Source organism: Sturnus vulgaris, chromosome 31 (assembly GCF_052056855.1).
Source record: "Sturnus vulgaris isolate bStuVul1 chromosome 31, bStuVul1.hap1, whole genome shotgun sequence".
Lineage (NCBI taxonomy): Eukaryota > Metazoa > Chordata > Aves > Passeriformes > Sturnidae > Sturnus > Sturnus vulgaris.
The window spans coordinates 327,488-342,563 of NC_142273.1; the positions used below are offsets into that span (position 1 = coordinate 327,488).

Below are 15,076 nucleotides of genomic sequence, written 5' to 3' on the forward strand. Positions count from 1 at the left end.
AATATATCACGCCCTTGAGCGTGGGAGCACGGCCGAGCGAGTCGTGGGGACAGCGGTCTCAAGAACCGTGGTGAGGGAACAGACGAGAGCCGGAAAAAAAAAATTAAAAAAAAAAAAGCGTCCAAGGCGACGCGAGGCACGGTCTGAAGAACCGGGGAACACATGAGCAAAGCAACCGCGGAGCCGCGATCTGGAATCGTGGCAGAGATAGGGCCAGCGAGCCGGGGAGACAGAGGCCATAGGGGATGACATGGCAGCCACAAAATCGCTACCTACATGGTATAAAAAAAGAAAAAATTACAGACGGCTTGCCGCTGCGGCTCTCGACGCCCCCCCTAGGGTGCCGGAAAACTTTCGAACGGTGCCCCCCGTGTCTGTGGCTCTGTTTCTGTTCCCTTTGCCCACGAATGATGGAAAGATTACCTTCTAAGTCCCTTTGTCATGTTGAAAAAACTACTAGCAAATGTTATAGTCGCTTTTGAAACTGCTTTTAATCCAGCCACGTGAAGATGCATGGAGAGGGACAAAGAAACCGGGATCCGGAATTCCATTGCGTGCGCCTGCACAATAGCCGGGGCGCGGTTTAGTTGCCCCCGATAGCGCGGGGCAGCCGCTCCCGCCCTCTGGGGAGCCGCGGCCGTGGCGCAGCAGCGTCCGGGTGAGTCCTGTGCTCCAGAGCCCCCCGAAGCCCCGGCTGCGCCTGGCCGCGGCTTTGCGGGGAGTGTGCGGGCTCCGGAGCTGCGGGGGCCGGGCGGCATTTCCTGCGGCACGGCTCCTTTCCGGAGCTGGGGGCTCCGCTCGCATTCTCTCGTGGTCTCGGGGCGCGGCTTTTGGCGGAGCCGGCGGCTCTGCTGGGGCGGGGGGTGAGGGGTGGGGGGGCTTTGTGCCTTTTTAGCCTTGTTCTGCGTTCATTTTCCGGTGTTTTTTCCCGCTCCTGTGTGCAGTTTTAGGGTTTGTTTTTACTGCCTTTTCCCCTCCTCTTTTTCCCCCGCGTGTCCTTGGGGGTGCAGCAGCCCCGGGGGGCTGTGCCGGGCTCGCTTCGGGCTCGGTGCCGTGGCGGGTCCGCACGGCTTCCAGCGCCACCTGCTCGTTCCAAATGTAGGGATGCAACCCCTACGAATATAGATGCCATACAGCAAAAGTTTTTTTTTCCCTGTCCCCCTCTGCCCCCGCTCTCGGGGCGGCTCCGTTTTCCCCGCGGGGCCCGGAGCTGCCCCCCCGCCGTCTGCTGCTCGACTTCTGAGCTACCTCTCTTTACCACAGCCCACAGGCGACTGTGTCTGCAAATCCCTTCTATCAGAAAAAAAGAAAAAAAAAAAAGGGGGAAAGGATGATTTTTATTGTTTTACTGGAGGAATTTAAAACTATCTGTGCACTTTAGCACATTATAGTGGTATTGGCTTTTACTATAATAACTGGAAATTTATATACCCAACAATATTTACAGGCGGATAATGTTTCTGCCTCCTTAATTCGGGGCACTCTTTCTTCCCAAATGTTTTTAATCAAATATTAGTAGAACAGCAATTAATATTTAAACCCAGACTGAAAATCCTTATTGCCATAAAACAGATGTGTCGACATTTTGATTATGTATACCTCTTTAGTAATTTAAGAATGATTAAAACTGTACTTTGAAAAATCCTAATAAGAGCTATACTTAGTAATTGCAATTATCATGATCTATGCTCAAATCCAAACGACATAGAATCACAAGATACTTATCACATCCTTTTGAATCCCTCCAGTAAAATCATCCTGTTCACAGATTGTTCGAACCTTTTAGTGCCTTTTTGTATTACTAGCATTAGAGTAAGTTATGTCTATAACTTGTAATAGATGTTGGTTTCTATTCCTGTCAAGGTCCAGTATTGTAATGTCCAGTTACGTTCTGTTAAGATTGACTAAGGCTAAGTTCTATTAGGTTCATTCTGTTAAGTTTCATTTCTGTAAGTTTCAGTATCACTAAATTTAGACAACGTTCTGTTCCAGTTTTTTTTAGATCATGTTATGTTCGGTATTAATACTGATTCACTGAGTTCTCTTAAGTGTGCTTTTTGTTCTACTCAAGTGATAATGAAGAATAAACCGGGACCTTTTCATGTTGTTAAACAAGAGTCTGTGTCTTGATTCATTTCTATCTGTCTTGGTTTGAGACAGGTATGGTCTAAGGAAAGGCAGGAGCCCCTTTTCTGCGATGCAGAGTGCAACCCCCCTCCCTTTTAATTATTTTAGGTCCAATTCAGACACCTTCAGGCAGGAGATATGGGGATAAGAATAACAGTTCTTTACTGGTATCTAACAAAGCAGAAAAACAACAACAGCTATAAAAATTGGCAACAGAAACAGTCTAGCTCCGCTCCAGTCCCTTCTGGCCGCAGGCCGTCTCCCTGTGCTGTTACCGGTGCTGTGGGCGCAGGGCAGGTCCCGCGCAGTTGAAGAGGGCTGGGTGATGGCGGCCACGGCCCAGGGGTGAGAGGGGATGGGGAAAGTTACTCCCCCCTCACGGTGTCGGTCGTGGTGCTCAGCAGAGTGTCCGGAGGTAGTAGGGTGAGCTGGGAGAGCAGCAGAGCGATGTCCAAAGGCAGGGAGCGTGGATCTCAGTGCTGGGATGGCAGGGGAAGATGCCAGAGCAGAGCCCAGGTTGTCTTCCCACTCCAGGAGCCAAGCGAGAGAGAGAGCCCAGCTCCAGACCCCCCCCATCCCACCTTTCCTTTTCCGGTTCCCCCCCCCTCCCCCTCCAGCCACCCCCCTACGAGAGAACATTATCTGTCGTTTTAAGGTGTAGCCACAATTACTTAGCATAACAATGGGAGAAATTCCACAGAAAGAAAAGGGCTTAATTCAACCTCCAACACTATCTCAAATCTAAGGTCTGCTGCAACACTATTGATTGCATGGTGTGAATTTACCGATTTTGTAAAAGGCATAATTCCTAAGATATTAATATCGGATTTATAGCTGGCTTTTTCATATGTTTTAACATCTCATGATGTAATTCTCTATGAGACACGTGTCATTGTCAGGATCTTTTCTTTTTCTCCTCTAGTTGCATATGCATCTCCTTTATCCAGGCTACCTCTCTCTTGTCTCATGATTGTCAGTCTTTTAAGAGTTCCAAGAAACAGTATCTGAGCTTTGTTGAAAACCTCCTCTAAACTGATGATCTTGTGGTTATTGTGAGATAGGACAGAGCACAGATGCAATCCCAATTATTTCTTAGAGAAGCACTCCAGCAGTTTGCTGCTTTTCTCATCTCTATCCTGAGGAAATCTTTGGAGGGAACCACCTATTGGATGGGTTTGATTAGTCTTTCACCCCAAGACCTTTACTCAAAAATTCTCATCTTTTCAATTTGTTCTCAATTTTCAATATTCTGAATATTCTCATATTCTCAATGTACTCATAACTTCTACTCTTAAGAGTCCTGTTTTTTAAATTATATCAGGGAATTCTTTTCCAATTAGAGCCAGGACTCTGGCCATGCCCTGGCTCTACCTGGATGGGAAACTGCCAACACATTCAGAGGTTTTCTGTATCAAAACAACACTCGAGTCACTTTGACTTGGCAATTTGACCCTATCAATATGAGAGCTGGACCTATTTTTCAAGTGAGCTTGGGAATCGTTTTCCAGAGATGATTATCCAGTTCTTCACTGATTTGAGGTTTATCAGCTCTTGCAGACACTGGGATGATAGCACAATGTTTTAGTGCTTGGTAATCATCTAATTTCACATGTGTTATTAATTATGTCTGTTATTGGAAATGTTTTGGATTGTTATATCTGAATTATTCCTGACTGCTGTAAGTTTCTGGTCTCACTAGACATATTGCTTTGTTATTCTCTTCATGTTCTTAGCAAGAGTCATGCATACCGCTTTTAAAACAAAAAGAAAGGGGAATTAGCTTCTAAAGAAGTCTGAGTAATGCAAAATTTATATATAAAAAACTGTTAAACGATTTTTAGATAAATCCCCTCAATTGAATGTACAATGACAGCGCATAATTGATTCACTAATTTAAAGAGAAGATATGCATGTGTTTTCATCATCAGCAGGTTCAAAGTAGGGATCTATTCAATTGACCAGACATCACTTGGCACCAGGAAAATGAGGCCCAGTCAGAAGAGAAATTACCAAACCACCGTGCAGCTTTCATGACCTGAACAGGGGCAGGACTGCCAAAACAGCCCTGTCTGGAAACTTACAAAAGGACTTATCAAGAAGCCTGCACGCACCCACCGCCTCTGCCGTGATTCCCGTGTTGCCCACAGCCAGGAGCTGCACAAGCCCTGCAGCACCAACCTGCAGCAGCCAGCCCATAGCCACTAGTGGTGCAGCACCAGCCCATAGCCACCCGTGCTGCATCACCAGCCCATGGCCACCCGTGCTGCATCACCAGCTCATGGCCACCCGTGCTGCATCACCAGCCCATGGCCACCCGTGCTGCATCACCAGCTCATGGTCACCCGTGCTGCATCACCAGCCCATAGCCACCAGTGCTGCATCACCGGCCCATGGCCACCAGTGCTGCATCACTGGCCCATGGCCACCAGTGCTGCATCACCAGCCCATGGCCATCGTTGGCCAAACCACAGACACGCAGGTGCCACCGCTTGGAAATCGCACCCAGGCACTCACAAAAGCCACGTGGGCTCGCTGTGGATTTCAACACTCACACTGCACCTGCCGAGCTGATGCCAACAGAGCACCTGGGGTTCTTGCAGTAACACTGTCCCTGTCTTCTGTTTCTCTCTCTGTCTCGCTTTTTCCCTCTCTGCTCTCTCATCTGTGCCCGTTGGTGAGAACACTTCCCCTCCTTTATCAATAAACACTTCTCAGATATGATATTGCAGCATTTGTGCTTCATTTTCATCTGAGAAATCGATCAGAAAGAATCCTCGCGACTCCCCCTTTGAGAGCGGGATGGGACAGGGGGTGTGGGAGGGGGGATGGGGAACCCCTGGGTGTACTGCGAGCACTGTGGCCAGAGAATGGGGAAGTCACTGAGGGTACTTGGAGCGCTCGGATGGGGGGTGGGGAGTCCCTGCAGGTACGGGCAAGGGGATGGGGGAGCCCCTGGGGGTACTGGGAGAGGAAATGGGGAGCACAGGGTGCCCTGTGTAGCCTCCTCCTGACTCATGACCACCTCCCTTGGAAGGACGGGCAACCACAGGAGCCATGGAGGGAGCACCCCGTGTCACCCAGTGCCTCTGGCTTCCCAGAGTGTCACAACTTTTGTTGTAGATTGTCATAGATGTCACTGGGATCCCATGGTTGCCCATGTGGCCCCTGCAGCTCCATGTAGGTCGCCTGAGGATCCTTCAGCAGGGGGGCCCTGTGGGAACAAGGGGGTGTGTGGAAGGGAATGGGAGACCCTGGGAGTTTGGGGAAAACCCAAATCATGGTTGGAGCCTGCACTCACCTTTGCTGGTGCTTCCTGGCAGCTGCAAAGGAAAACTGGAGGGGTGACTTTGATTCCCCATCCGCCCTCAGGAATCCTGAACTGCCACCAGAACCTCAATTCCCTTCAGGTCACCTCAGAATCCCTGAACCACACCACTTCCCCAACATCCTGAACTCCCAGAACCCCAAGCCTGGCAGGGAAGGGCACTCTCTGAATTCCCCAAAAAGCCCTGATAGGACCCCCAACATCCCTGTACGACCCTTCAGCACCTCCCCACACACCCCAGGGCCCTCAGCCAAGGTCACTGGGAGCTCAGCCCCTCCCAAGTGAGGGGCTGTGGGTGCCAACCCCCCCTTCTCTGAGCGCCTTCCCACCACTCTCCAGGACCCATGTCCCCCATTGTCACCCACGCATGTGGATCCACCAGTGAAAGGCCACAATGATGCCCATGAACAGGACCAGGAACAACAAGGACCCAAGAACCACTGCAACCACTGCAGGAAATAGAGGGGGACAGACTGGGGTCACTGGGGTCACCCCAGAGGTTTTTTACCAATCCCAGTGACCTCAGGAGTTCCCTTCCTGTGCCCTGTTCCGTTTGTGTCACTGGCAGGGACAGAGCGAGGGGTGAACCTGGGTCATCAATGATCCGAGGGTCTCAGACCCAATTAGGACCCGTGTGACCCCACCTGTGTTCCGGTGCTGTCCAGTGGTTCCCTGTGGTGTCACCTCCAGGGCCAGCTCTGGGCTGAGTGCCCGGAACACGCGGTGCCCGTCCTGTCCCAGCTGGTTGGTGGCCACGCACTGGTAGGTGCCCGAATGTCCCACATCGACGGCCCCAAGCTCCAGGAGGGGACCCCGGGCCACCTCGTGCCCATCGTGCAGCCAGGTGAAGGTGACAGGGGCTGAGCCCACCTGCACCGAGCAGCGCAGGGTCACGGGGTCACCTGGGCGCACCTGGAGTGCCGGGGGACCGGGGGTGATGGTGGCATTGGCCACGGGCACTGCGGGGACACAGACAGGGCTGAGGCCGGGGGAGGGGCTGGCACCCACTAGGGGAGAGGACCCGAGGGGGGAATAAGGGTGGGATGGGTGGGATGTGAATGCTGTGGATGAGGTCACGCCCAGCCCGAGGGTCCTGCTCACCCAGGATGGTGACATTCAGGGGGACACTCTTGGCGATGTTGTCTCCACTGGTAGTGGCCACTGTCATTGTCCCCAACGTGCCACACCTCCACGTTGGAGCCAGTGCCCAGTGGTGTCCCCGAACCCCCCCGGTGCCATGAGAAGAACAGGGGACCTGTCCCCATGGCCACCGCACAGCTCAGCACCAGGCAGTCCCCCAGTGCCACCTGTGCCCCGGGGGGCTGCACCGACAGCGACACCCCCGAGGGCGGGACCCCTGCGAGAGGACACAGGAGGGACTGGGGACATGGGAGGGGTGAAACATATGGGGAGTGGACCCCATTGAGGGAGAAGTGAACCCAGGGACGGGTGGAGTTGAGGCAGGCAGGGATGAGGGACACGAGCTAGGACAGAGGAGAGCCGGGGGGGATGTGGGGTGGCTCAGAGAGGGGCGGGAGGAGCCCAGGGAGGGACTGGAGGGAAGCAGGGAGGGGTGGAAGCAAGCTGGGTAGGGAAGGGAGAGCAGAGGATGGAGCTGGGAATTCGGGAGGGGTATAGGATGCCAGGTAGGGATGGGGGAACCTGGAGAGGGACCCGGACAGAGATGGAGGGACCCGAGACGGACATGGGAAGGTCTGGGTGAGCCAGGGAGGGATGAAAGGAAGGCTGAGGGACCCAGGCACTGGTGCGTGAAAGCTGGGAGGATTTGGGGGTTTCCCGTCCCCATTCCCACATTCACCATGTACTGTCACTGTCACTGGGGCTGACTTCTCCCAGCACGGTGATGGCCCAGAGTTCACCCAGCCCCCACAGCGGTAGCGGCCACTGTGGTGCAGCTGCAGGGGGGACAGGGACAGCTGGGTCCCGCAGAGGGTCCTCCCCAGATCCCTGTCCCCATGGTAAAATCGTACTCCAGTGACTGTGCCATCGTGCCAGCCCCGGCAGCGCAGTGTCACCGTGTCCCCCTCCAGCAGCGCCCGTGCCGGCAGCTGCAGCACAAGACGCTCTGTGGGACAGGAAGGACCTGTCACATCTGGGGAGTCTGGGGGTTCCCAAAGGCCTTGGGAGGCACCAGGGGTCCCCCCTTGCATTGAGGGGGTCTCAGTGCACTGGGATGCTCTGGGATGTCCCGGTGAGCAGGGGACAGGCTCTCAGCACATGGGGGGTGTGACCCAGGAAAGGAGCCCACCCAGAGCTGTCGGGGACCCCAAGGGTGCCAGGGCACACATCCCCCCTCACCATTTAACACCCTCACGGGGAGGCTGAGCCCACTGCCGGGTCTGCCACACGTGTAGGTGCCACTCTCGTTGACAATAAAGCGTTTGGGTCCCTTTTGCCACCAGAGCCACCAGCCCTTGTACCAGGTGGTGTCACCGGTGGTCCCCGAGCCCTGGCAGGTCAGTGTCACCCGGTCCCACAGCACCGCCGGCCTCCAGGGGGGCTCCACGAGGATCTGGGGGCTCTGAGCGCCTGCGGGTGACAGGGGACACCAGCCTGGCAAGGCCACCACGGGGCTGGGGAGAGCGGGGCAGGGACATGGCATCCCCCGAGGACTCACCAGCGAGGCCGAGGGTCTGGGCTGGAAGGGAGAAGGGACAGGGCTGGCTGGGGATAGCAATGTGGGGACAGGCGCATGGGGACACAGAGTTTGGTGTCTGTCCCCAAACTGTGCTTGTGTGGCATGGGTCCCTCAAGGACAGGGACGCTGAATGCACCCTGTGATAAATGTGATTCGTGCTAATTAAATTGTAACTATATTAACAAAATTGTATTTAGATCAATAAAAGACTATTGTTACCGAGTGACGGGGGGGAGATGGGTGAGACAGGATAAAAGACATCTCCCAGATGTTGGGAGTCGAAGAAGGAGGTTAGAAGAAAGTCAGATAAGAATAGTCGAAGGACGGAGGTCTGATAAGCGGCATCTAGAAATACAGCTTCAACCTTGAAGCTGTCAAAAATGGAATGATCCCAAGCATGGGACTTAATTAAAGTCATGTTATGGAAAACATCTGCTCAGTCACACAGAGCGCCTGCGCTACCTGCAGGTCACACCTCGGTCACTGAGGAAGATGATGAGCCTTCACCGGAAATAAGACCCTCAAAAGGATAAGAGACCCCCTAACCCATTAGTAGAGCATGCGCCGTGCAGTATAGTTACGTAAATTTTAGGAATAGAAACTAGGAGGAGCTTCCTAGAAACTTTTGTAGCCTATAGTATATAAGTGGGATTGTTAGCCCAAATGCTTTGGTACGAGAGGAAGGGCAGGCCCCTCCCCGTACCCCCGGTCGGTTTTGCTTATGCTTTATACGAACCTCAATTATACTAAAACACTTACTCTCAAATTTTATCCATCCCAAATTATACAATTGTAATACTTTACTTGGATGGTATTTAGTTTCAATAATTTTTGTAATCACCTTTAATACTTCTGATTGTATTCATTTATAATTGTTACTATTAAAAATTTGTTGTTACTTTTAATCTTTGTTGTTTGTTTAATTGGAAAAAAAGAAAACCATTCATAACACACCCCATGCTCCAGCAGGACACGGGGGCAGTGTGGACAGCCTGGAATTGGGGATGCCATGGGCACGTCCTGCTGGCACAGGTCATGTCCATCAGCCCCATAATGCCTCCCTAAATCCCTGTCCCACCATTATTGTCTCCACGTTCTTGCCCCCCTCTCCTGTCCCCAGGGCCACCCCATTACCCCGGTCACCTCATAGATTGGCTCTGCTGGCCTTGGGGACCTCAGGGGACCCCGCAGCCCCCCTGTGCCCCCTCCCCACCGCTCTCTGCCTCACCGGGGCCCATCCCCGGGCCGTCAGGCCCGTGCCCGGGGCACTCACCCCACAGGAGCAGCGCCACCTTCCCGGCCATCCCGCTGTCCCCGGCCATGGGCACTGGCTGTCACTCGCTGCTGTGGCCACCTGTCCCCTGGCTGGCGGCTCCTCTCATGAAGGGGAAGGAAGCGAGGTCAGGTCTCATCTCATTGTGTCGGTGGCCCTTGGTGGGGGCAGGGTGGCCACAAGATGGGGACAGGCTGTGGGCAGAATGGGGACAAGGCTGGGTGGCACAAGGTGGGAGATGGAGTTCTCGGGAGTGGAGGGCTCAGAGGGAGTGGGGAGCCAGGAATGGGTGTCTAGGGGAATGGGGGTCCTGAGGAGGGGGAGTCACCAGGGCCAGGGAGACTCAGGGATCAGAGTTCCAGGGGAATTTGGGCTCCAGGGATTTGGGGTCATGGATGGGGGTCCGAGGGATGATGGTGCTGGGAGAATGAGGGGGCCCCAGTGAAATGGAGGGTCCTGGGATAATCAAGGTTCTGCAGGAAGGGGGGTTGTAGGGGCTGGAATTTTGGGGACAGGGTTCCTTGGGAACGGGGGGTCCTGGGCCATGGAGATCCTGGGAAATGGCAGTCCTGGGATGGGGTCCCAGGGAGAAAGGACATAATGAAGGGGGTCCCTTGATTGGAGTGCCAGGGGAATGGAAGTGCCAGGGATGGGCAGTTGCTGGGCAGGCCCGTGGGTCACAGTTCCTTCCCTGGATGCCTCAGAGTTTGGGGTGACCCAAGCCCAGTGCTGTCTCCCGGGGTGCCCCTGGTTTGGGGGGTCACCTAAACCCCAACGGTGGATTCCATGGGTCTCTGGGTCTGTGCCTCCTTACCACCCAGGTGCCCCTCCCACCACTCAGGGGCTTCTTCCTGTCTTCAATTGAATTTCCTGTCTTCAATTGAATTTCCTTCTTTTAGTTCCTCAATTTCACAACCCTCCAGTTCGTGACTTGATGATCTTGGAGGGCACCTCAGCAGGAAATGGGTTGGGGAAACCCCAGGCTGGGACAAAAGGGAGTAGGGGGTCTACAGGGAGGGGTTGGGGGCTCTGGGGGATGGGGGTGTCCAGCTTTGTCCCCCAACACTTTCATTTTCTCTCTCGTGCAGCAGAAGGAAGAGATCCTGTCCTTGGGGATGGTGGCTCTGGGGGATTCCAGACTTCTCCATTCTTGCTCCTTCCATGCAGGATCTGAGCCTGCAAGAGCAGCTGCCACCCCCAGAACTAGGACCTCCCTGGGACAAGACCCTGGGACAAGACCCAGGCATCCACCCCAGAGGAGCCCTTTTCTGTCAGGGCAGGATCCCTCTCTGGATGTGCCCTCCCAGGACAGAGTCCATGACCTGGCCTCAGCATAAACGGCCTCTTCCTTCTGCTCAGGAAAGAGAAAATTAATATATTGGGGGAACACAGCCAGAGAGCCCCAACCCTCACAGCCCCCCAGTCTCTGCTTGCATGCCCCAGCCTCCTTTTCCCCTTCCTGGGATCCCCACCTGTTTTCTGCTCCGGTTTTCCCTGGGATGGCTGAGAAGAGATTAAGGAGTTGTGGGGGATGGGGCTCTCTGGCCTCATCCCCCCAAGATTTTCACTTTGTCTGCCCTGCAGCAGAAGGAAGAGGACGTTTATGCTGAGGCTAGGAGGTGGATTCTGTCCTGGGGAGCACATCAAGAGGGGTCCAGCCCTGCGGAAAAAGGGCTCCTCTAGGATGGTTCTTGCCCCAGGGTCTTGTCCCAGGGGGGTCCTTGATCTGGGGGTGCCATGTCCTTGGGGATTCCTGTCCCAGAGGTGACACATCCTGGGCACCTCTGTCCTGGGGGGCCATGAGCATTCCTGCTTTTCCCAGAGGGGGCCTGGGACCTCTGGGATGCCCAGACTTAAGGAGACGCCTGTTATGACCTTGTCCTGCTGATGGGAAACTCCAGGCTTCATTTGGTTCCACAGCAATCTGTGGCAATGCCCGTGTGTCCCTCAGGGTCTGATTCCCTGGGAAATCCACTGCAGCCTGCCCTCAATTCCCCTGCCTGGGCACTCCCTGCTCCTGCTGTGACACCCCTGTGCCCCAGAGCCACGGGTGGAGCCCCTGCTCGATATTTCCACACTTTTCCCTCTCTTCTGCTGTCCACATCCAGAACACAAACATTCTTTCTGGCAGGTTCCAGAGAGCTGCAGGTATAGTTCAAGGAGGAGTGTCCTGGTCAGGTCGTTGAGCAGATCCTTGTGGCATTTGCAGCAGTTCTGGGGCTCTCTCAGTGCCTTGGGCACAGGGACCAAATGATCAATTGCTGCATTTCCGCACTGGTTCCCTCGCAGCTGCCCCTGCAGGGGGGTTTCCAGCCAGCCCTGCTCTGAAAACCATCAAAGGCCCTCGCAGAGCCACTGCTTGGGCTCACTCTGGGTTTTGTGCTTCTTGCAGAGCTGAGCAAACCACAGCCACGCCTTTTCCCCCCCAGAATTGTCACCTTTGCAGCAGCTCGAGAGCTGCGAGAATCAAAGCCAAGGGGGCGGGGGGAGCCTCAGGTCCTGGCTGCCAGCTGGGGCTGGCCAGAGCAGGGCTGGCCAATGCCCATCCCTGTGCAGTGGGGCTGGGCCATGGCTGGGCCCCACACTTGGATGGCCACTGGCTTCAAGGAGGAGCAGTTTGGGAGCTCCTTCCTGCCTGGGGCTCCATTCCCGAGCTGCTCTTGCCAGCTCAGATCCTGCAGGGGATGAGGGAAATGGAGAAGTGTGGAACAGGATTTCTCCCAAAACCCAATAAACCAAAGTGTCCCAACCCCTCAGGACAGAAACCCCGTGGGGGGATTGTGGGGAGCAGGAGAGAGAGGGGGAAGCCCCCCAAGAGCTTCTCAAGTGTTTCATGTGCAGGGTCTCATCCATCTCCTGGTTGCCAGCACTGAGGCCCTGCAGGGCTTTTGGGTGTGGGGGTGGCTTTGGGTGTTTTTGGGGTGTCTGTGCCCTCCCTGACTGACACCAGCCCATGTCCATCCCTCTCCCCAGTCAGCTCCGCTGATACCCCTCCATAGAGACCCCCCACCCCCTTTTCTCCTTCCCTGGGGCCCTCCCACTCATTTCCTGCCCATGTGCTCTCCAGGATTTCTGAGCCAGGAACTGGGGATGAGAGGGCATGGCACAAAATTGAGGAAAATGAGGAAAACAGAGAAATAAAGAGAGGAAAATGTCAAGGGCAGGGGAGGTCAGAGAAGCAGACCTACCCAGGACTCCCATGTGATGCCTGCTCAGGAAACGAGCACCCCAGGGGGGCAGGACTGGGCCCTGGGTCACCCCAAAATCTGAGGCAGCCAGGGAAGGAGCTGTGACCCACGGGGCTGCCCAGTCACTGCCCATCCCTGGCACCCTCATTCCCCTGGGATTCCATCCATGAGACATTCGTTCTTTGTGTCTCCCCTTCCCTGGGACAGGAATGGAGAAATGTCCCCCACTTTGCTGTGACCCCCATCCCAGTACTGCCATTCCCCAGGATCTCCATTCCCAAGGACCCTCAACCTATTTGTTCCAGCCCCTGGGACCCCCCACTCCACTGGGGACCTTGATTCCCCCAGGACCCCCATTCCCCTGGCACCCTCATCGCTGGGATCCATCCCATGATCACAAATCCCTGGCGGCCACGTTGTTCTGGGACCCTCATCCCTGAGTCTGAAAACACCCAACCCTTGGGACCCCCATTCCCACGTTATTCCATCCATGGCACTGCAGTCTCCTGCACACCCATCCTTGACCCCCTGCAATGGCTCAGCCTCCAAATTCTGGCAACATCCTGTCACCACCAAGTCCCACCATCACCCCCATGTGTCACAAGGTCCTCACCCAGCCCCCATCCTGTCCACACCCTGCCCCCACCAAGGGCCACCTACACATGAGGACGAGACGTGACCTCGCTTCCTGTCCCTTCATGGGAAGAGCCGCCAGCCAGGGGACAGGTGGCCACAGCAGCGAGTGACAGCCAGTGCCCATGGCCGGGGACAGCGGGATGGCCGGGAAGGTGGTGCTGCTCCTGTGGGGTGAGTGCCCCGGGCACGGGCCTGACGGCCCGGGGATGGGCCCCGGTGAGGCAGAGAGCGGTGGGGAGGGGGCACAGGGGGGCTGCGGGGTCCCCTGAGGTCCCCAAGGCCAGCAGAGCCAGGGCATGGGCATGGACCCCAGTGTGAGCAGAGTCGTGGGGTGGCCCTGGAGACAGGAAGAGGGGGACAGGAAGAGGGGAACTGCGATGTGGAGATGGGAACAGTGGGATACAGGTGTGGGAAAAAGGATGTGGCAAAAGGAACCTTGGGGCTGGGGCAGCTGTGGGGACAGGGACAGGGAGACAGGGATGCAGGGCCAGGGACAAGGGCCACGTCCCATGCAGATGGGCCATGGGGACAGGTGCCATGGGAATGGGGTCACGGGCACAGCGCCATGGGGATGTGGCCGTGGGGACAGGTGCTGAAGGGCTGGTGGAGGTGACCTGTGGACACATGGGGTGTCCACAATGTCTCCATGTCCTGCCACAGCCCAGGGTGACCGAGTTGTCCCTGTGCTCAAACCCTCCGTGCTACACCAGCGTTCCTGTGGGGACAGTTTGGGGACAGACACCACACCTGGTTTCACGGGTGCTGCTGTCCCTGCTGGGACAACCCCAGCCAGCTGCCAGCCCTGTCCCTTCTCCCTTCCAGCCCAGACCCTCGGCCTCGCTGGTGAGTCCTCGGGGGATGCCATGTCCCTGCCCCGCTGTCCCCCGCCCCGTGGTGGCCCTGCCAGGCTGGTGTCTCTTGTCACCTGCAGGTGCCCAGAGCACCCAGCTCCTGGTGGAGCCCCCCTGGAGGCCGGCGGTGCTGTGGGACCGGGTGACACTGACCTGCCAGGGCTCGGGGACCGCCGGTGACACCACCTGGTACAAGGACGGGCAGCTCTGGGGACTGCAGGGGCACGACCACGTCAATGTCACCGAGAGTGGCACCTACACGTGTGACAGACCTGTCTCAGGGCACAGCCCCCCCGTGCACGTTGTAAATGGTGAGAGATCTTTGTTCCCCCATCCTGGCACCTGCGGGGACCCCGAGCGCTCTGGGTGAGCTCAGCTTCATGGGTCACGCCTCTCGTGTGACCAGAGCCTGTCTCCTGCTCTGGGGACATCCCAGAGCATCGCTGGAGCATCCCCTGTGCACACCACTGCATCCCAGTGTGACGAGACCACCCTGTTACAATGTGGGACCCCTGATTCCTTCTGTGGCCATCGAGACCCTCCTGTCCCACAGCCACCCCAGTGCTGCAGGTGCCGGCGAGGGCCCTGCTGGAGGGGGACACGGTGACACTGCGCTGCCGGCTCAGGCAGAAGGAGCCAGTCCCTGTAGTGCGCTTTTACCTCGATGGGGAGCAGCAAATGTGGTGGCAGCACCGTGGGACCGAGCTGTCCCTGAGCACTCTGCAGCAGCAGCACAGCGGCCGCTACCGCTGCGGTGTCCAGAGGAGCTCCCGACCGTAACTGTGGGATGAGTCAGAGCCGGTGACAGTGACAGTGCACGGTGAGCACCCCCACACCGCACACCTCAGCACCCCCAGAGCCCCACAGCGGACTCGGGGTCACGTCCCCCGCCCTGTCTCCTTCCCTGAGCTCTTCCCAATGCTGGTGCTGGAGGGTCCCCCCGAGCTCCCCGAGGGGTCCCCCCTCAATCTCAGCTGCTTCAGCACCCCCAGCCCCCTGCGGCCCCCAGCCCCCCTC

The 15,076-nt window shown here is 56.3% G+C and overlaps 1 protein-coding gene across 1 annotated transcript in view; it reads right to left on the minus strand.

Moving 5' to 3' along the window:
- The window catches only part of LOC148220707 (Fc receptor-like protein 3), a 125,625-nt gene that overhangs the window by 13,331 nt on the left and 97,218 nt on the right, over window positions 1–15,076 (minus strand). Inside the window, exon 6 of the mRNA XM_088180985.1 lies at window positions 6,640–6,809. Coding sequence (XP_088037111.1) covers window positions 6,640–6,809 — 170 coding nt within the window. The remainder of the gene's footprint in view (window positions 1–6,639; window positions 6,810–15,076) is intronic.